Raw genomic sequence first — 22,668 nt, 5'->3', positions numbered from 1 at the left:
GGGATTATGTGGACACGCAATATTCTGATTTTATTCACTGAATCAATCTCTTTGACGGCCGGGACGTTCTCAGCTATGCCGAATTCTGAGAGATAGAGCTGAAAAATGTTCGTGTGGAAGAAGATTTTTACGGAAATACCGCACAAGAAAAGTTCAAACTACCCCTTTTAATTTTTGGGTGAAATCAACTCTTAAACATTTTCTTTCCCAAACTAAATACAATTGTAAGGGTACTTAAACACTCTGAAACATTCGAGTTTGGAATCTTACATACACAAAAAAAATCCTGACTGTTCAAACGGTTCGATGTTTTGTTCATTACATGATAATTACTAAACTGCATGCACCGATGTAATCGAGAGATTCCAATGTTGCTTTTTAAAACTCAAAAGTGTTTTTTTTTTTTGAGTCCGGGTTGCATAAATATTCCTGCCTCCATTTTTTAAAGCTAGAAAATTTTGGATATTAAGTTTCTTCCACGAGTAGATTGATGGGAAAATGGATACAAAAATGACTTTGAATATTATACAGGTATGAGTCAACACCGAAATAAATATCTTGGACCTTACATTCATGAAACTGCTCTTATGCGTATGCGATGCTCCAAGCTCCAAACCCTTCCTAATTTCCATTTTTAGGGTAACAAATTATAAAAATCCAACCGAGTTTGTACTGTAGAATTCTACGTAGAAGTTAAAATCGTGCATTTTCTAGGACAAATCTTACGATGAAAAAATTTGTTCCGGAGGTATGCCTCACGGCACAAACCGATAGAGATCTACTTTATAGAAGTTCGTCATTCTGCTTCGGATGCCCTTCTTTCACTGTGCGCCACGCAAGCATATTACGAGGGCACAAATGCACGTTTCTCGGGTCTTGCGTCGCTCTTGAGGTTTTCTGGATGGCGGACCACAGCTTCACATCCCTCGCACCTGCATCCCCCAAATCAACCGCCCCATCAGGTACCACCCTCCCCCGCGACGCGACCGGAGAGCTACCCTCGTGTTTTACCAGACGTCTCGTCAGATTAAGAAAAGAACCTAATCGCTTTAATCATCCCCCGACAATTGTCAAAAACCGCTTCCGACAATGTCAGAAGAAGGAAGAGAAGGAGAAAACCGAGCGAGAGAGAGAGAGATGACCTGTTCCCATCCTCTTCCTTTTTTGATAGGTTGGTTTGAGAGTCTGGAAAAGGAATGGAGGAAGAAAATAAAAACTGTTGCGTCTCACTAAGCGATTATGTATGTTGCGGAATGCAACTTCCGTTCCTAGTGTAAACAAAACGGACTCGAATTACTCCTATAGGAAGTTTTGTGTTACAGATTCGACTTTTGGATCTTACTGTGTGAAATAGCGGGTCATGGTTGCGCAAACGAGAATTTATGATTCAGTGGCGATTATCGATATTTCTCCATTTGAAGCTACAGTAAAGAATCGATTATTAAGATCCTCTTTCCAAACACCCTGTTTATCAATTGTTCTCTGTAGATTAAAATGGTTGATCAAGCGATGCATCAGAAAGCACGCCACGCCACTGATAGGATCGTTTGAGGGTAATCGGGCGATCAAAAGGAGCAACTTTCCGATATGAAAATAAATTAAATGAAATAAATAAATAATTCCTATTAAAACGCCTCCTTTTATGGTAAATTAATGCACTTACAGCGACTAAGAAACCTGAGCTGCTATGAAATAGCAAAATAGTTTCAACGATATACTCCGACGTGTGATCGTATTATATAGTAAGAAACAAGCCTATTTTCAAATAAGCCATGGAGTAAAGATGCCTAAAGACAGGCCACGGTGCTTCGGAGCTCAACTGAAATTAAGCGGGGTTTTTTTTTTTTTTTTAAATAAGGTTGATCAGAATCACAGAGTAAGATTTATGCAGAGAGTGTTAAGAGACAGAAGAGGCCCTCAGAAATATTGAAAAAGTTAAAAGTATCGATTAAAGTAAATCGAGGCATTGAAGTCTAAAAGTATTATTCTGAAAGAAGCTCTACATGAGACGGCAGGTGTGAAAGATAGGATTTTTTGATCTCAGAATGCTCCGAATGTTTTGCGAGCTCTGGAAAAGACGAACTATTTCTCCGATTAAAAAAAAAAAAACAATTGGATGATCTAACAATCATGTTCTGATTCTCACATCACTTCAAAGAACTGAACAATTCGAACCTGCTCGAGTGTTGAACGTAAGAGCGGAGGTCAGTGCGTAGTAGCCACATGTGCCCGAGCTCATCCAAAGGATTAAATCGAATGACTAAACAAAAAGAATTTCGCCACGGAAGAGTTGAGACAGGGCCAGTCTTAAAAAATCAACAAGAAAGATCGAATCGACCTTCGGCTGACGCCCTTGTCATTCGCTGGAGAGGGTAGTTTCATCCCCTGGTCTTTCTCTTCTCTCTGCCGAGTCGAACAATGCCTTTCCGAAAAGTCACCTGGGCCTTTGTTTCTAGCCTGGATCTCAGGTTAACTCGGACGGATAAAGGATAGGTTAACAGGAACACTCGAGATGGGACGTCAGGTACGGCATTTCGAGAAACCGGAGAAACAACATTCGCCCGATTCGAGAGAGGTCCCGAGTTTTGAGAGGAGACTGAAGAGGGACAGGCACAACTAGATTATCCTCCGGGATTTTTAATTGGTGCCCATAATTACGGAACTCGTTAATTTCTCGAGGCAACCCCGAAAGGACTGCACTGGTGGTGGCGGGGTGACGACTTCAGAATTCGTGTTTATTTTGCAGGAGTGGAGAGATTTCGAGGCCCTTTGAACGACTGCAGTCGCAATGTTGCCAGATCGAGCTTCGAATTTGGGGAGAAAAGTATATGAGTGCATTTCGGCTTTTCCCCCGAATCCTTGACGAATAACATTAATATGAAAAAAAACTCATGCCCATAATTACGGAACTCGTTAATTTCTGGAGGCACCCCCGAAAGAACTGCACTGGTGGTGGCGGGGTGACGACTTCAGAATTCGTGTTTATTTTGCAGGAGTGGAGAGATTTCGAGGCCCTTTGAACGACTGCAGTCGCAATGTTGCCGAATTTATCTTAGAATTTGGGGAGAAAAGTATATGAGTGCAGTTCGGCTTTTCCCCCGAATCATTGACGAAAAACATTAATATGAAAAAAACTCTTTTTACATATAGTTGGAAATAAAATTCGTCGATTTTAATCATTTAAACGATTTCTGAGAGGCTTCCGGACGACTCGTGGAAATTTAACGAAGAACGGAGGCTTTTTTTCAATAAAGATTCAATAAAACTCTGAGTGCCACCCAAATTCATACGATAATCAAAGTCAGCTAATTCATTTTCAAGTTATAGGCACTATGCAATGTATTGAACTAGTTACCATTGCGAAAAAATTATTCAATTGGCGTTTCAGCGCCTTAATATCGGAGTATTTGCTTGCAAATAAAGCCATTTGCGAAACTGCTGTAAGGAAGTGAGAATATATATTCAAGAGTTGAAAGTTTCGGCTCCGGGGATATCTATTTTTCTCGATTCTTGCGGCGCGAAGTTTCTGAAAGTAAAGAGGAGTCGCGTCTGATACGCGAAGCTGAACGGTTGTCCGTCCCGAAAACGCTCTCTTATCAGATTCCGTCCTGATACGCGTCCTCTCCTCGTACGCGTGTTACGTGAAGTGAACTCGCGACGCTCTCAAGCTCGTATGTATCTTACGTATACAATGTGAAATTCCCGAAAATTTCTCGCGCTGGGCTTCGGTGCCCCAGCTTCCTACCTACACTATAAACCCACTTGCCCGCATTAATTAGGTATATTATGAAACCGTGCCTAGCCCACGGGCAATCCAATTGTGCCTTGTGTAAGTGCGCCTCTCACCGCGAAATAGACTGTGAAGCTCCACAATGTCTAAGTTACAAACAGACATATTTGCACCAAGAAACCTCACATGCCTCTGTGTTTTCTCAGTCAGCTCAAGGTAAACCATCCTTAACATACTCAAAAAGGCCTATTAATAAGACCGAACCCGTCTCTGACACCTCAACGATGAATCCAGCGCATGGCACCTCTGATAACATCTCAGTCTCGGTTCAGCCCCAGACTACTTTGACCCACTCTGCCCCAGCTGACTCTCGCTTGACCTCAAATGTCAACCTACCCGAAAATAACCTACTGGACGCTGCTAATGCAATGATAGACTTTCTGAAGAAACAAAACACTCAACTGATGGCACAGGTAGAACAACTTTCTGCGCAACTCAAAAATGTCTCTGAACAACTTACCCTGTTGACCCAATCACAAGCACAAGTACAAGCTTTTCAACTAGGAACTCCGTCTCCCCGGCGTAAGAAGACCAAGTTCCCCAAAGTTCCCTCACTTGCAGCCACACAACTGTTTGCAGACCAAAATCGGTTCAGCGCTCTAGTCAATGACGATGTTACCGACGAAGAAATGGATATTCTGGAAGGAGATCTTTCACTCGGATCAGATGACGAAGTTTTTATCCTACCCAATAAAAACGCCAACCCAGAAATCAACAAGGCGCTTGGTAAACTTAGACGTACTAAACAACAACAACAGCAACAACATCAACCCAAAGCTAGCAAGAAGGGTGAGAAACTTAACAACTCTACCTTAGATAATAAAACTAATGCATGCAATAAAGATATAAATACTAACGATAGTAGTAATGCTACAGAATCGAATGTTAAGACAATTAAACCTAAAAAACCCCCCCCAATAGTAACAGCAATAGAAACTAACTTCACTAATCTTTGCAAAGTTCTATCCATTTTTGATAAGAAACTATGGACCTCAAAGGCCATGCAAAACGATTCATTTAGAATCAATGCTGAAGATGATGTTACACATTTTCAAATCATTGAAGCTCTAGAAAAAGCAAATATACATTTCAACACGTATGAAAATAAAAATGTAAGGCCCATAAGGACCATAGTTAAAGGACTGCACCATCTAATTCCTATAGATGACATAGTAACTAGCCTTAAAGAACAAGGACATAACCCAGTTTATGTAAAGAAATCGTTTAAAAAAGTCCAAGTACCCAACCCTGCTTTAGAAGCCAATTTGGTAAACAAAACTGTTGCTCACAATCTGAATGCGAGCGAGAGTGTACCTACATCAGAAAAAAATAACAAACCCGTTAACTCAGCAGAAACAACTTCACCACAAACTGAATTAGAATCGAATCCAAATGAGCAGACGAACGAGACACAATCTCAACCTGCCCCAAAATTACAAACCACAATTAACCAATTAGTCCCCATAAACGAGTTCCAAATTGGCTTTGAACACGGGGATAGCATGGAAAAAATATTCCAAATTAAAACTATAGCTAACGTTAGGGTCTCCGTAGTACCCGTACCACCGAACGACCCCAAGATACCAGTCCAGTGTCGAAAATGCCAGTCGTTTTTGCACACAACTAACTTTTGTTATTTCCCCCCTAAATGTGTCAAATGTGGGGAGGGTCACCTGAAAGAACTTTTAACTTCCTGAGAGAGTTAACACCATCCTTCGCTACGGATTACTCTCTCTGGAAAGTTACAAAATACCTTAAAAAAGGAGCAAGCTTTACTTGCCCTCTCAAAAAACCAGACGGCACCTGGACAGAAAGCCACCAGGAAATGGCCGATGAATTTTCAAGACACTTAACCGAAACATTTAAACCCCACAAAGACATTAAATCTGACTTAGACATTTTAGCAGAAACTGCCAAGATTACCCCAACACCCTCAGAACCCTTTTCGAAAATCACGAGGTCCGAGGTGACTGATATGATTAAGTACAAAATACAGATCAAGAAAGCGCCCGGAATGGACATGATTTCTGGAGATATGCTCAAAAACTTGCCCGGAAAAGCAATTAGAAAACTAACTGATATCTTCAATGCATCCCTTGAGTTACAGTGGGTTCCGACAATCTGGAAGAAAGCAGAGGTTGTACTCTTCCATAAAAAGGGTAAACCTCCACAGTTGGCTTCCTCCTATAGACCTATTTCCCTCTTATCAATCATCGGCAAACTATTTGAAAGACTATTCCTCAAACGTCTCATGCCGGTGATTGCTGAGAGGAAAATACTTCCGTCACACCAGTTCGGCTTCAGGAGAGGGCACTCCACAATTGAACAGGTGCATAGAATAACGGAGTTGATAGAGAGCTGTTTTGAGCAAAAACTAGTCTGCTCTGTTGCACTTCTGGACATAGCACAGGCCTTCGACAAGGTATGGCTAGAAGGCCTGGCGCTGAAAATGTTAAAACTGCTCCCTGTCAACTACCATACACTTCTAGTATCTTACCTCAATGGCAGGTCCTTCAGAGTCCGCCACGAGGACACCTACTCCAACTTTATGCCCATACTAGCTGGGGTGCCGCAGGGTAGCGTCCTCGGCCCGATACTGTTTTTGATTTATGTACATGATCTTCCTGTAGCGAGGGGTACACGTGTCTCAACTTTTGCTGACGACACGGGTATCGCGGCCGCAGGAGAGACACTCGAGATGGCGAACGCTAGTCTTCAACAAGGACTGGACGCCACTTCCAAATTCTGCAACCGCTGGAAAATCAAGCTTAATGGCACCAAGTCCCAGCAGACTGCGTTCACCCTAATGAGATGTAACGAGTCTACAGTTAATCTAGCCGGGGAGGAAATCCCTGTGGTGAACCCTGCAAATTACCTTGGTATGAGACTTGATGCGCGTTTAACGTACGGGCCTCATATCAAGACAAAAAGAAAGCAGGTACAGGATAAATTTAAATCCATGTGGTGGCTCTTTAGACCTGCCAGTGGAGTGTCCATTAAAAATAAACTACTACTTCATAACATGATCCTGAAACCGATCTGGACCTATGGATGCCAACTGTGGGGGACCGCAGCTAGGACCAACATCCAGAAGATCCAGGCGGTCCAAAGTCTCATACTCAGGGGGTTCACAGGGGTCAGGTGGGATGACTACGTCAGAAACGACACCATCCATCAGATCCTCGGTGTTCCTCCTGTAGTTGAAACAATAAAAGATTTCACAGCCAGATACGCCCAAAGGCTGGCCAAGCACCCCAACTCCCGGGCTCTCAGATTACTCCAAAACTGCAAAAAGGGCCTCAGACGCCTAAAAAGGCGAAAACCTTTTGACGGCATCGAAGACCTTGATTAAAAGACAGAATGGCCTCTGTTTTCTTCTAGACCGCTAAATTTGTTTATACATATATTGTTTATTTACTCATGTTAACCTATTTGTTTTAAGACCCGAAAAAGACACCCATTAGTTTAACCTTTTTTACACTTACTTCTACATTCTTATACATATTTTTCCAACCAAAGTCTAGATATCCTAAATATTGTACACTATTCCGTAGTTTTCTGAAATTTAATTGTAATATGTAGAACACTACGGCAACACCCGGCTGAAAATCAAGCCAAGTCATTAACTTAATGACCATGAAACTAGATTTTGATCTAATGGGAATTTGAACTTCATTCCTCGAATGACTCATGCAATAAAATTAAGTAATCGGGCAATGTAAATAAACAAAGACTAAAATTTTAAGGACAGGCTATAACTATATTAACTACATTAACTATATTATATAATAACTATATTAATGTTTGTAAATAGATACTATTTACAAGCCTACAATTAGCTAGAGTTTAATATTAGACTCATAAGTTCATATGCCAATCTTACCCTTATTTTGATCATCATCATGTAAAAACAATTAATACGTTGTAAAAAGTGAAAGAGGATGATTATCAAAATGCGAACGGATGCTTTTTTCATTTAAATTAGGCAAACTATAGGTAATCTTCCATCCCCTAAAACCATCTCAGAACTCATAAAAGGATCATCTACCGATGCGTAATTAAATAAATGAGTTTTGCTAAAGGCGCAGCAGAATATTCATTCTCTCAAACGACCTTCCTTCTCAAAACGACGATTTCGGTTGAAGATGAAAGGGACGACTATGACGCGAAGAAGTTTTTAATGATTGTAAGCCCTCGTACAGAAACATAATTGAGTCATCGTTCGTTGAACAACATTTGCCATGTCCAACTAGGAGTACCCAAAAAAATCTGTTAGATTTCTACTCATTTTCCCTTAAAATATTAGCCTGTGTGTCATTTGCATACAAATAACAATAACGAAGTTGCACGATGTAAGCAGCTGCTCTCACGACATTTTTGCAAGGAATGTATCAATTTCTGTGAAACTTCGAAAGCGACTGGTACTTCCCTAGTGGTTGAAATAATGCAATATTTGATTTTTTAGTAAAAAATAGATGCGTTGTTCCTGCAATGAATGTCTGCAAAACATCACAGTATGTGACTGTTGATGGAATATCCTGCGCAGGGTTGCAATTTTTCATGAAAAATAAAGTCTTGAAATTTCATGTGAAATATTTCATGAAATTTCAGAAAATATGAAAATATGTTTCGAAATTAAACGCAAAATTAAATGAAAGGCGACTGGTGTTTGCTCTTTGGTGTTTTTCAGTGCGTGATGTTGCATACCCAACTCCTGAAAATATGTTTCATATTTTTTGCAACTTTGTGAAATTTCATGGAATATTTCACGGAAATTTTCAATATTTCATATTTTTCATTTCACCCGTGCAACCCTGATCCTGCGTGGTAAAGGAAGATGAGTCCGCTTTTTCGCCGAGATGGAAAAGACACGTTCGACCAAAATTCGGACGCCACCGTCGTCGTTCCCTCGGCGTCAGGTGAGGAACTCGAGAACCGGGATTCAAACCCGTCGTAATTCGCGATGAATCGATCTGTCTGCCATTCAAAACTACGCGAAAGGATCGAGAAACAGCGTATGCCTTAATAATCGATTCTTCACCATAGCTTCAAATGGGAATAGTCGATTATTCACGCTTGGCCGCTGCGAGAACCCCTATACCTGAGACCGGAGCCGGGGTAATCCAGACAGAATTTCCGAGGGCTCTTCACCTCGTCTCGGGCGGACATGTCAAAATCGATTCCCTCAAATCCGAAGCTCGCGTTTTCGACCACACGCGCGGCGAGACGGGCTAAAACAATGACTGTCACCTCACCCGACTAATCCGTTGGTAACCGATTAAGACTTGGATTGCCATCAGATTGACGGGGATTACTGCCGCGCTAAGAGAGAAACGACCTATGAGCATTCGGATGTCGCCAAATTTCCCCGATAAAATATAGTGGCGTGGCGTGCTTTGAGATATATCGTCACCTTCCAGGCAAAGTATCACAAGCGCGGACGATTAAAAGGTTTCCGCCGCCATTTTATCGTTCTTTACTGAGAAATTGTGGTTGAATCTGTTTGGAAATTTCACTAAATTTTATCGGCAGCACAAAGAAAAGTCAGTGAAATTTCGGACAGCTTCGTTGAACAATTTCTCTGTAAAAAATAAATGGCGGTGGAAATTTTAAACGTCGCATGGCGCTTGTGATACTTTGCACGGAAGTGACGATATATCGATATATCTGCCATTTAAACCTATGAGAGGAATCGATAAACAGGGTGTTCGCAACGCAAACCTTAATTATCGATTCTTCACTATAGCTTAAAATGGAAAGGTATCGATTATGATCGATCTATCACGGTTTAACACAGATATAATTGCGAGGGAAGATGTGAATTTTTTTCCTCGAAATTCTCAGATGCTTCAGATCAAATTGCGGTTAAATCTCTCTGTAGAGAGGAAGAAAAATACAAACGAGTTTTCCAGAAAATTCCTGTTTTATAAATCGAAATTTGGCAGCATCCAAAGGCACATACGGCGTTTTACATTTTAGGCTTGGCAGTCTTCGTGCGGTTGGGTTGCGTACTAATCTCGAGGTATCGAATTCACCCGCCGCCTCTAATTCGGGACAGCCACGACTCGCCCGAAAAAAAGAGCTTCTTGGGTATTAAAATTAATCCGGATGAAAACTGACATGAAGCATGTAATCGCTGCCACTTGAAGGTTAAGTTAGGGCCTAAAGCACAGGAAAAAATGGTATATTTTCCTCGCATAAAAAACTAAAATATCGTTCTAAAACACCCCCAAATGTTAAAATAAAAAAGGGACTGATTTGAAAGGGATTTAAAAACTAACGAATCAAATTAACGTTACTTCAAATGGTACTGATTAAATACTGAAATGTTCCGTCTCACCCGCGAGCCGGCGTGAAGAGCTTTGTGGGTTTTAAAATTAATCCGGGTAATAAATGACATGAAGTATGTGAGCATAGCCCATAGAGGCTTAAAAAAGTAAGGATCTAACATTCCTTCTACAAGATATTAAAACTGGTAAAAAATAGTCTATTGCCTTCGGAAAAAACACTAATTGTCTTACGATAACGATAATTAAGACGGTAAGTTAGATTTTGAAAATAATAATCAAATCTAAGTGAGAACATCGTGAATCGGCTACTCTTCTTGCAATTCACTTCAAAATGCCTCCGATTTACTATCAAAAAGTAAAAATAAGATAATTTTGTAAATATACATAAAGATGCACTTCTTGCCGTATCTTCGCAGTGCTTTTTAAATGTAATATATAATTTTTTTTTCATCTTCGAAGGTGACAATGATGCTAAACACTTCCAGTTCCGTAATCGCAACATGATATGGTAAATTTAACAGTTCAACAACTCGTTGCATCTCTTGGCGCCGTGTCGGGCAACGTTTTCGACTTGAAACGAGCTGAAATCTGTCGCAAAATAACGGCCTCAACGAGCACGAAAATCAGACAGCGGGATTAAAGTTATCACAACGGAGGTGATAAATTAATCCCGACTAATTTTAACTCACCGCGCTTGGTGACAACCCGGGACAAGAGGTCTTAACCAAGAAAATTAATGGGAATCATAGATATCTCCCGGTGTCATCTTTCTTGCAGCACGTAAACGATCGAGTCCCAGGAGAGAAAATAAACATACGATAAGGAAAACAGAGATTGCGCGAGCAGAGAGGGGGCTCGTCGCTGTCTTGAGGGGCTGGAGAAAGAAAAGGGGGCTGGGGTACTGACACGGTTGCCAAACCGTGCCTCTGCTATGGAAATGAGCAAGATTATCCAATGAGAAGCACAAAAAAAATTAAATAAATTGAAAGTACTCCAAATTGTCGTCCTCTGACGTAAGGGCGTACTTATCTCAATTTCCAAACGTGAACCCTGTTGTCAGGGTTAATCTGGAGACAGGGGGAAATCTGGCAAGGGCGCATGAAGGTTCTTCATAGAAGATATGAATTTCAATTTTTATTTCTGGGCACGAACATCTGTTTACTCCTCAAAATACTGCTCGTGTTCCCTCCACACCTGTGATTTTTAAATATTGATAAGATATGATTTTCCCCTCAAAATGGGAGCCAGAAAATACGACAAGAGAGTTCCCACACTCTTCCTAGGACCCCGTTGCTTGTTCTGCCAGATAACACGCGTGGATATAACTTGACAAACATCGAGGTAGCGTGTAAGATTCAGGACTGAATGGTACAACTAGACATTCTCGCTGGTAAAAATATTTCAGTTTAATCAACTTCAAAATGACGATAGGATAAACTGGAAACGGTGTTCAGGGGTTCATCTAAAAAATTATACAGATGTTAGGTACTTAAAAGACATGCGAGGCATGATATTTCGGATTTTTTGGCTACTGCAGCTAAATTTGACGTCCCTTTTCCCCTTCTTGGAGCTAGGTTTCTGCCCGATTAGATTTTTCATTGTAAATTCCTCGTTTCCCGGGCATAGGAACATAACTCTAATCCAAGGATGCAAAATTGAATTAGACAATTCAATTTTTTACAAGAATATACCAGTGCAATTTTCGTCGAAACTTCGTCTAATTTTTGCATAAGGACCAGAGGAAGGATCAATGAAATTTACGGTTGGAAATTCCCAAAATATTCCAGAAAAAGACGCGAATTTGCTAAGGGAAATTTGGCAACATTGAAATGATGTTACGTTCTTTCGTGAGGAGAACGACGAATTCAGGCGTCAAGTATCAAGAAACCAGAGGAGCCTCTGATGATGATGAAACTTCAGTTTGAGCGACGTCGGACAGACGCTGACATCACAACTGGACGTATTTCCATCAAACGGAACTAAGTGCATTTTGAAGTGAGCCCTGTTATGCGTGTATTCTGATGGGCATCAGGGCTCATGTCTTAATGCACTTAGTTCCGTTTGATAGAAATACGTCCAACTGTCATGCGAAGTGTGCAGCAACAACAATACTGTCACTGGACGTCTCAGGTCTCTCTTAAGTACTTTCCGCGAAAAAAAGGGAACTCAGCAGAAAAACGAGGGACGAGTGTAATCGGAATACACAAACAACCGGAAAGACGACTGCCAGCGCAGCGCGCATATGATGCACTTCCTCGAGAGATGGAGTGGACTACACGTGAACTTCTCGAGGAGATTAACGAATCGCAGCCATTCCTCGGCCGAATTGCCGTCGGTTTATCCCTCACTTGAACAGATTTCCATGTTTCGACGCTTCGAGTCTCCCGTTCAGTCCGTACTTAAACGGATTGTAAATCAATTTTTTACCCGATGAGGTTTCATGTGGGTGACAATACCTAATCGATGGCTATAAGGCACAATATCGCCTATCTGCAAATCAACGATTTTTGCAGGACGATGAAAAAACTTCGTAATTTTTGTAATTTTAAGGTTGGACTTGAAATTTTTGTGTCCATCACAGTGTGTGACAATGCCTAATCGATGGCTATAAGGCACAATATCGCCTATCTGTGCAGGGCGATGAAAAAACTTCTTAATTTTTGTAATTTTAAGGTTAGTTTTGAAATTTCTGTGTACATCACAGTGTCATCATAGCGCTCTCATGCATGAGGAATGGGAAAACACTAAAAGCATCAGCTTGCGTAAACTTATAAAAAAAAAAAAGTTCTTGAGAAGCGAAAAGCGTCGTTTTTTGTCGACAAAATTTGGTTTTTTGGATTTCAAGAAACGTTGTTTCGTTATCGTTAAGTTTAAGTTAGAAATCGATAGCAAAACAACGTTTCTTTAACTCAAAAAACTGACTTCAAGTTAAATCCGCACGGATTGAACGCAAGATCGTCCCTTTGTGGAGGAACTTTTACGGCTCCCGCGAAATCGCGAAAACCAAGGAACTTTATCGATCCCTGTTTAAACTTCCACTTCCAACATCCACACATCTAAAAAAACCAAGCAAATAGTCAACATCCTGGTTTCTTCTACCACCAATAATCAATAATCTAGCTAGCCACTGACCATATCTCTTGTTAGTGGCTGTTTGTGCCCATGCACTAAGGTCAAAGCACCGTTACAGGGCAAAAACTAAAAAACTAAAGGGGAAAAAAAAAAAAAAAAAAACCAAACTATCGAGCCCTGTTGGCACGATATCCGCATCGTTCCGGTAGTCGAGCACACTCTGAAACCAGGATACGAAGAATGTTTCAGCACACTCGGTGCATGTTGCAGGATTAAACGCACTGTTTGTTTTCGCTTGGCTCCCCCTCCCCTCGCCCTCTTTTCGTTGGTTGGAATCTCGGAATAAACGTCGACGAATCTAACATGCTGATCGTGCTTCCAGCCAATACAGGCTCCGTTCTCCGAGTCGTGGTGCGGCTGCGTTTCGAAGAACCGCTCCCCGTCCCGACGCCATCGCGCCAGCCGGGAGTCAGGACTTCAGGAGCCAGGAGTCTGCCCTGGACAAAATTACGACGAGCCACAGCGCAGAGGTTCCTGGACTCGTGAAGTAAAATTCTAAACAACCGCGGCCGTGTTAACAGGGAGCCCCGTCCACTCCTTGCAACTCCCATGCAGGTGCCAATGTTCGCCTTTTTTCTTCTTTTCTTTGCTGTTGGTAAACCTCGCACAGTGGTTTCGCCAGCAGTTGGCGTCTCATCGTGTTTCGACGTTTCCCATATGAAGGAATGTAAATTATTTCCCAACTAGCTAGCTAACTAACTAACAAACAAGTCGCTCTTACAGCGCTTTTGTGCGCTCTGCGACACCCAACCGCCACTGATAGCGATACATAGCTTCTCTGGCATCAAATCCTTTCCAATGCCGCAAAATTGAATGGAAAAATTTAATTTTTTTCAAGAAATACGACCAAGCAACCCGTGTCCAAGATTCTGCTGATTTTACGTGTAATTATTAGAAACATCTGTGAAATTCACGGTGAAAATGTCCGAAGGTTTTCGAGAAAAAGTACAATTGACGCGTGGATATTTTGCATGTCAATGAAATGAAATCCCTAACAATTGAACAAATGCTGGATTTTTAAAAAGACAACCAGAAATAATTTTTAAAGCAAAACTCCTTGTTCGAAAGGTCAACCTCACTCGAGGAAGCAAATGAAGGTGATTTGACTATTTTTCCCTGACATTTTCGTCATTTCCCCGACATTTCCAGGTCTTTTCCTTGCCTGTGGTAACCCTATCATACGGCGTTCTTCTGTAGTACGGCTGTATGCTTGAATGTCGATTCTGGTAGATCTATGAGTACCTGTATAGCGAGAGTATGGACAGATCGCTTCATGGAGGTCGTAGGGCCCAAAAGTGCAGCCATCCTTCTAACCAACTTCTAACACACAAAATTTCACTGTCAGTCTGCAAATTCCAATTCTACCAAGATGGCCAAAATGTACAGAAATGGGCGTTCTTCCGCAAAAATGAGTAAATTTATGCAAAACTGAGTGAAATCGTGCTGTTAAACGATGGTTCGTAACAATTGTATTAGTAAATCGCTCTGGATAATTGAAATTCATAGGTTGGCTGCATTTTTGGGCCCTAACTTTATTCGTAGAGGCATTGGTGACGGCCTGGTGGATTTTCGGAGTTTCACATCTGTCCATACTCTCGCTATATAGGTACTTAGTATATCTAGTCTGGAAGCAGATCGGTCCACTGCGCCGCGTGGAGATGACTGTCTTTGAATGAGAAACTGCAAACTGCAATGGTTGCGTGAGAGCCACGATCGGGTGCAGGCAGCGTAGGCCGTACACCGTAGGCACAACTTGGATTTCAGCGCGTTTCTGCCGTTTCTGCGTAGGTAACTCGATCACCGCCTGCGTCTGCGCCCGATCCATGGTTCTGGTCATACCTACTCATAACCGATCATAATATTGTGTTACACAGCTCAGTTTTTGTTCCCGAGTCGAGTCGGGATGGTGAACCCAATCTTCAGGGCCCAGATGTTCTCTCCTCTCATCCAGTCCCTCTCACCGCTGTCTTTTGGGCGTGACTTTCATACCAACAACTCAACACTCAACAATTCATAGCCGCGGTTGCATGTTTGAGAAATGAAAAGAAACATTCATGACTCTCCTTAAAAATAAACAGTTTATTAGAGGAAAAGGGACTATTGAATGTTCATACTGCGCTCTTTCTTTAGACGGCAGTTTTTCATGCAGAATTCTGCAGTGCTAAGGAAAATCGCCGTATGAGCCTTCAGACGTTGCCAAATTTCCTTCGATAAATCATGAATTTTCAGGAAAATTCGTGAATATTTCTCTTCCGAGAGGAATTCGCTCGTGATTTGGTATAAATTTCAAGGATAAATATTCCTGAGAGGAAATTTGACAACATCCGAATGCTCATAAGGTGTTTTTCCTTAGCACGGCAGAATAGTTCATTTCTGATGGACTAACCGAATTTGGTGGGCACCTCATTTTCTATCAGTGTTCCAGCAATGAGTTCTAGCCGATTTGTTTTTAGCTTATGAAAGAACCTTCCATATTCGCGAGCTGCTATACGCTGCTTCTGAGGACTTCATGTTCACTTTGAGTGTTGAGTACAATAATCTATTATTTTCGAGTTCCGATTAAATTGTCGGCTGTATCAGTGCCTACTGACTATTTACTCAACACTTGAAACGGATCTTCATTCTTAAACGAAGCTTAAAGTCGGCCGCGATGTTTGTCTCAGTAGTTCAGTCACTCGGTGAATTGAAATCACTTCAAGCTTCGACATTTCAGGATTTTTCCAGAACGGCTTCTTTTTCTCGGTATTAAATCACGCTGAATACAGAAATGTTTGCATAGCCTCGATTCTCTCTTTCAGTACCTACAAATCAAACTCTCAAAATATGAAGAGCCATTGAATAAGTAATTGTCCTTTTACACCGACAGCTCTGAATTAGCAAATTTCATTTTTAAGTAGATTCTAACGCATTATTATTTGCAAGCTCATGCGAAGAAAATAAAAAAAAATTATATTAAAAAGAATGAGAGGGACTTTATTTCTTCTAGGTAATGAAGCTATCAACGAAAGAAGAAGAAGGAGGAGAGAAATATCACGACTTATAGATGAGATAGGAAAAATTGTTGTTATCATTCATCCTGCTTAACAATAAGTCACCAGGAACTTGTTTGTCCATAAATGTTAGCACAATCAATAGTTTTATTCTCTCAAGATAAGCAGTTGCGTTGCAAAATAAGTTAAGCTAAGGTGATAATAATTAATCAATAAAGCGAACAATGCAATCCTTCCTGTAATTATCACCATCGGAGCAAAATGCGCATGACTTCACGCTTCACATCATTTTCCATGTATTTAGTGTGTAAATCTAATTGGATTACATTTTGCAATAAGGAACCACTATCTCTGGCTCCTCTATAAAAGCACATATCTGCATAGGGAAACCAATGGCGCACATGTTGTTTCTAAAATGAGCCAGAAAAAGTGGTTCCTTATTGCAAAATGAGGTCCAATTGCAAATGCCCGATCCCACCAATAGGATCCCTCCATATCCTTTTCGTCTTCTTTGTCTATTGCGTTGTCTATCAATTTCAATAATCAGCCCGCTGGTATGGTTATTCGCGCGAAATATAACATGAGAAGGCGTCAAGAGGTGACGTTATTGTCATTTTTTGATGAATGAAGCTTTTTTTATTCCCGAGTGCACGTGAGCGGCATGCTACGGCCAGGGCACCCGCTCGCCCGGGGACAATGCGTTGCGTCCCGACAACGCACAGTGGTTCGAGTCAATTAAAGAGGTCGAAAATAAAATTTGTGACTAAAACCGCAAATTTTTGTGCTTATTTCGTCACATTACGAACTAGAAGGGTTGCTTCAGAAGAAAATTTCACGAGAAAACCAATGGAACCACTTTCAGAACCTCAAAGTTTTATATAAACGGAGTTATAAGCGTTTAAAGTTTCCAAACTATAGTCCGACCTTTCCTGTTGACTGATCCACCGTGCGACGCGACGGCGGGAAATCGCTCGTGTCGCGCGCTTGTAATGCCCCCGGAATGCCGTCTTCGAAATTCTTCAAACAACAAAAATATCGCCGGGTCTCGCCGGGCCGCGACGCAGCATCGCCGCGCTGCGGAGCGTCGCGGCGGGCCCGTGGCTTAATAATCCTCTCAAACATCCGACTCGTGCTACTTCACAAAAAAAAAATCCTCGAAAAGGCGTCTCTTTGAACGAGCCAGACTTCCAGTCAGAGCCTTATGGTCCATGCGTTCCGCGGAAAAAGGGAGTCGCACGAAAAAAAAACAAGGAGCGCGAGAAAGTGATGGCGATTTTTAATCGACTTCTTAAAAGATCGATTTTTTGCGCCGAAAAATTGAGTAAATCGAATCGATTTTTCGAGCCGAAATTGAATTATTGAAAACAAATCAAAATTTCCGACGTTGATGTGTTGCATATGGCCTAGGTTCTTTGATACCCGAGTTTCATTTCAAGTTTAGTTTTAGTAGTAAGTAATGATGTTGAGTTTACAGTCGCAAGCGTAAGTACGGAAGAAACCCTCCCGCGTGGCCGCGGGAAAATTTCATGTGGATGCATCTTGGTCCTCTTCTTTCATCTTTTAAAAATACAATTTAAATAATTTAAATTAGTTTAATATTAGGTGCAAGCATATTTTAATTTTTTCAATTACTTTTTAGACTCATGGCAAACGCATCGAACGTCGTCGCTGAAGAGATGACGTGTAGTCAAAATCATCAATTCACCTAATCTAATTTTATTTTGAGAGAAGAGCGACTCCAGTTCGAGGAGCGCTGTAACCCGTGTCTTCTAGACGCATCTTAGGGCTCACTTTATATCTATAAACCGACATGCTTCCACGTAAAGAAGATGAGGAGCTTTTGTATCCGAAGAGTTGACGCGAGTCGCGAGCAACAATGTGGAATCGTTTGAAAAACGGAGCACGTGCCAAGCAGAGCGAGCGATACAATTGGCATTGGCGACAAAGCATCCCTGATTAATCGAGAGAAAAGACGTTCAAAGGTCAATAAAAATCTGTCTCCATCCACTTCTGCCCAAAGAGGCTTGAAAAGGAGTCAGCACTGGAAGAAAAGCACACGAGAGGTGAAAAACAGGAACGCAAACTCGTTTTTGTCCCGTGCATCGCTCATGAAAGAAGACCAAGAGGACGAGTTTTAAGTAAAACAATCAGGAGGCTACGCTTTCAGTGTCTTAAGGATACAGTATTGCAGGAATAGAGAGTTGCAACTAATTAAAAGAATAGGATCCGAGAACAAAGGTAATAAAAGCTAGACCACGAGTCCGAACAATGACCGAAAACAAAGGGGAGACAATGAGAGGGAAAAACGGGGAAAAAGAGAAAAGGATAAGCGCACACACACATCGGGATGCGGACGTGAAACTCGAAACGACACGCAAGGTGCGTGACATCGACATCGGGAGGGAATATGATACAACTCGAGAGCCAAAATGAGAAAAAAGGAAAAAACCCATCTGTGCCCTTACCTGTCCTACCTGGGAGGAAGAAAAAGAACAAGAAAAACTTTTCCCCCCCGGTAACCAGAAATTCGGGTCGATCTATTCAGTCCAGTCCCGGTCGATTATGGCCGTTGATTTATACGGGCTATTCGTTAGGGGCCCACTCCGCCGTGCTAGGCACAAACGCCGTATCAACCTTCAGGCGTTGCCAAATTGTCTTTGATAAAACACGAATTCCCTGGTAAACTTACGAGTATTTTTCTTCGGATTTTTCAGAGAATTTTGTCCGTATTTTGATCTAAAGTTCCTGAAAATTTCAAGGAAAAATATTCATAATTTTCCTCAAGAATAAACATTTTAACAAAGGAAATTTGGCAACTCTCGAATGTTCATACGGCGTTTTTCCTGAGCACGGCAGCACTCACACTGAGCACGAAATACGCACCAACACAGGACCCCCGATGGAGTGCCTGGCACACACGACCAACGACTTCTTCGTTCTTCTTCTCACTCGCTCCTCCGCGACCTCCCATCTTCCTCTTTCCTCCCATTATTTCCACTGACAATCAATCAAGGAGAAAAGACTCCGAGATACAAGATAGACCGTTCTGCCCAGTGTCTCAACTGTCACATAGTTTAATCGTATTGGACACAGGCGCAGGTGTAAAAAAAAACTGTATCAAAACGGCACACCTTCCCACAAAATAATTAGATTTTTGCTTTGTACGGACTTTCGTCTGCAGAGATCTCAAGATTGTCAGCTGACTTTAAAACGGATAACTTTTGAGCAAGTTTGTCTCCAGTTTTGATGCATGGTTTGAGACGAATTGATTCAAAAGGAGGAACTGTTGGCAACGTGGAAAAAGACAACGATTGACTTATTCTATGGGATGTTCTCGTTGGAGGAAAAAAAATCGTCCTTGAGGTTCTCTACTAACGATCAAATAGGAAAGAGAGAGGGAAAACACCAAATAAGAGCTGCGTGTGTGGAGGATGTCAGGGGTCATAAATTCATTAATTTTTAATTTTTTGGGTTGACAAGCATCTACGGATGCAGAAAAGTTCTTAACTTCCCACTTTAAAACTTTTTCCTCTCAAAATTTCAAAGTAATGAATCTTATCAATGTTTGTATGCTTTTTTACTTGTGAAATACCCCAATGTTACGAGGAGCCGGCCTTTCCATCTTGTCACGGCACCGTGAGGGGTTTCGGGAAGTTTCTGCACCGTTGCCAAACTTTAGAGATACTATCCAATACAAACAAATACGAACTTTTAAGATAATATCCTCTTACTTCCGATAGGTGTGTGCTGGAAATGAACTAAACATTACGTATAGTAAGCTTTAGATAGGTATATACAAAGGCTATTTGTTGGTTTCTACATTGAAATTAAAAAAAAAGAGGGGAATAAAATTATTTTAGAGGAGGGGGAAAAATGCAACATTACAAATAAAGTTAACGATTGAACAAAGTGAAAAGTCGGAAGGGAAGTCTCCGCAATACAGCACATCATTAAGCAGGAAATAACATTAGTCGGATGGTAAGGGTTGAAGGGAGCGAGGTGAGAAATTGGGGCCGAGGTTATGACAGAATCATAAGAGCACACCGCCTCCATTGAGAAGTAATTTAACCGCGAATGTGCGAACCTCCCTAACGCCCCTTACTACCATTATAGTGAAATAAACATCCTCCGGGGCTATCAAAATACAATGTTCGCGTGCACACCCCTCGGCGCGGCGGGGAGAGCTTTGCGATCAACCCTTCGGGCATGGATCGCATACTCAAGCTCCGGCGATTGCTCATTGCCAGCCCTAACGAGGGCCCTGATTGGAAACCGGAGAGGGATGGTCGCGTCGTGACAAGGGTGACGATGACGAATCCTTTTTCCCTTTCAACCCTCCACGGAACACCCTCATTTCGCAGCCCACCGATCAATCGTGGCTTGGGTTACAATCGCCCGGAACTTGGTGGCGGCGGAATTGCAAGATCTTCGCGTTTACCTTTTACTGACACGGTATTTGAAATACGGTGAAATATTCGATTTAAAAATTCAAGAAGGCTTGAAAAGGTTTGAAAAGCAACTCAAGAAGAGAAAGTCCGTTTTTTTCAAGGATTTTTTTTACTTCCGTACATTTCAGAGAATGTTAAGTTTTAACTGTAAAAAATAGCTACCTAAAAAGAGTTTCCTAAAACGATGCTCTTTTAAAGATCATAGCTGCTAGACGCGAGGAAATTCGTGAGCTTTTGAGGAAATTTTTTGATGAGAAGAGCGCCTTATTCCCTTTCTTTTCTTCTTCTTCTTTTTCTTTCTTTCTTTTTTTTAAAAAATAGTGAGGAGAAAACAGTGTAGGGTTCTGATTTTTTACATTTTCTCGCTTTACGTGTATTTTAGGCTTTTTGCGCAGTGGTAATATTTTGAAGCAGAGATTGAGGCTGATTTTCACTCTAAAAAACTTTTTGCACCCTTACACTCGAGACTAGGTAAGAATTAAATCATTCCAGGAGGCAACAGCTCTGATTTCAGAACCTAAGCACCAAGTTCAAAAGGCTCACTTCCAATTGTACGCGATTTTATCTCGGTGTATCCACGTAGCTGATCCAGCAGCATCCTTTCGGGCGGTGAGACGCGAGCCTCTTTGAAGATTCGCTTCCCTACGAAAGGAACACGATTGACTCGAAAGTGTTTACGTCTGCCTTGTCAACAAAAGCCCCCGAAGAAAGCCACATAATTCACGGGCATAAACGCGGCATTCCGCATTTTCACTGCACGATTAATAAAAGCCCCTTTTAAACCCTCGGTTTTGACTGTTTTGAGTCTCTTTCGCCACGCTGATTCCGCGCTCAAAAACACCGCCGAGGCCTGATGCCACGTGGGGCGGGACGCTGAGATGCTCCGCAAGAACCGCATACCAACATTGGATTTCCTCTTACGTTACGCGTTTCTTCCTGGTCATGAGGCGATCACTTCCGAAATAAATCTGACTATTCTCGCAGTGGCTCGCGCGGCTTTTTTACTGTTTGATGCGGGACCGCCTTGCAATGGATCTGGATCTTTACAAAAATCAGGTCTTTTTAAGAAAACTTCGAGAAAAAACTCAAGGATTAACTACGCGGCCTTCTGTTGAGGCTCAGCTGCTACTTTGGCTTTCTGAGGAACTAAGAATGCATTCCTTACCGTTTCCGCTTTTATGGAAAAAAACCAGGAGGAATTATGATGCAGGGCGCTTGTTCTGTCCCATTTCAAGAATAGAACATGATCGCTTAACGGTGGTGTTTTGGTTTGTTAGCCATCAGCAGAGTTTAAAAAATAAAATTGGAGACTCGATGGTGAAGCCCTTGTACGTAGGAAAGGAAATCATTAGGATTGAACTATATCTTGCAAATAAGAACTACAATTTCTGGCTCAGTTTAAAAACTACGCATGTACCATTAGTTTCCCTATGCAAAAATGTGTTTTTAAGGATGAGAGAGAAATCGTAGTTCCTAATTGCTGTCCAATTGTTGTTCCTGGCAAAATTTCCTGCAGTCAGGAACACATGTTTGCTTTCGTTAGCTGACATTTCGGTCCATTTTGATAAATCGTGAATATTTCTAAAACATCCGTAATTTTTCTTCATGAGTGAAATTGCATCCTTGCAGTGAGGAGAAACAGTGTTCGCAAACATTACCTAGCAATTTCGTGAAATGGCAAAGGACGGCATGGGTAAGAGACAATTTTATTACCTCGGAATAGAGTTAAGCTATTGCTGCACGGAACAAGTAAAAAGAAAGAAAAAAGCCAGAAACACGGCCGAACAGTGAAAATACCGAGGGAGACGATTTCATCACCTAGAGATTTCCTGGAAGCGTGACGTAACCATCAGCAAAATCGTGTGCCGTTATCACTCTATTAGGGAAATACTTCAATTTGCTCCCTGGGGCTGGCTCTCGTTTCCGAGAGGGAGAGGCAACACTCTCGGGAGGGTTCGTCACAGCAGGATAAAATAACACCATTTCTCACGTAAAGCAAAAAAGCTTACGGGGAGAAA

General features: G+C 41.6%; 2 protein-coding genes across 2 annotated transcripts in view; one reads left to right on the top strand and one right to left on the bottom strand.

Moving 5' to 3' along the window:
* The window catches only part of LOC109040844 (tyrosine-protein kinase Dnt), a 100,906-nt gene that overhangs the window by 74,149 nt on the left and 4,089 nt on the right, over positions 1–22,668 (bottom strand). The gene's annotated exons all lie outside the window — the stretch shown is intronic.
* LOC140224645 (uncharacterized) overlaps positions 3,538–22,668 on the top strand; it is a 75,196-nt gene continuing 56,065 nt past the window's right edge. Inside the window, exon 1 of the mRNA XM_072300691.1 lies at positions 3,538–4,579. Within this exon, the coding sequence (XP_072156792.1) occupies positions 3,787–4,579 (793 nt within the window). The 5' untranslated portion in view covers positions 3,538–3,786. The remainder of the gene's footprint in view (positions 4,580–22,668) is intronic.

Source organism: Bemisia tabaci, chromosome 5 (genome assembly GCF_918797505.1).
Source record: "Bemisia tabaci chromosome 5, PGI_BMITA_v3".
Classification (NCBI taxonomy): domain Eukaryota; kingdom Metazoa; phylum Arthropoda; class Insecta; order Hemiptera; family Aleyrodidae; genus Bemisia; species Bemisia tabaci.
This window is presented reverse-complemented; position numbering and strand designations above follow the sequence as displayed.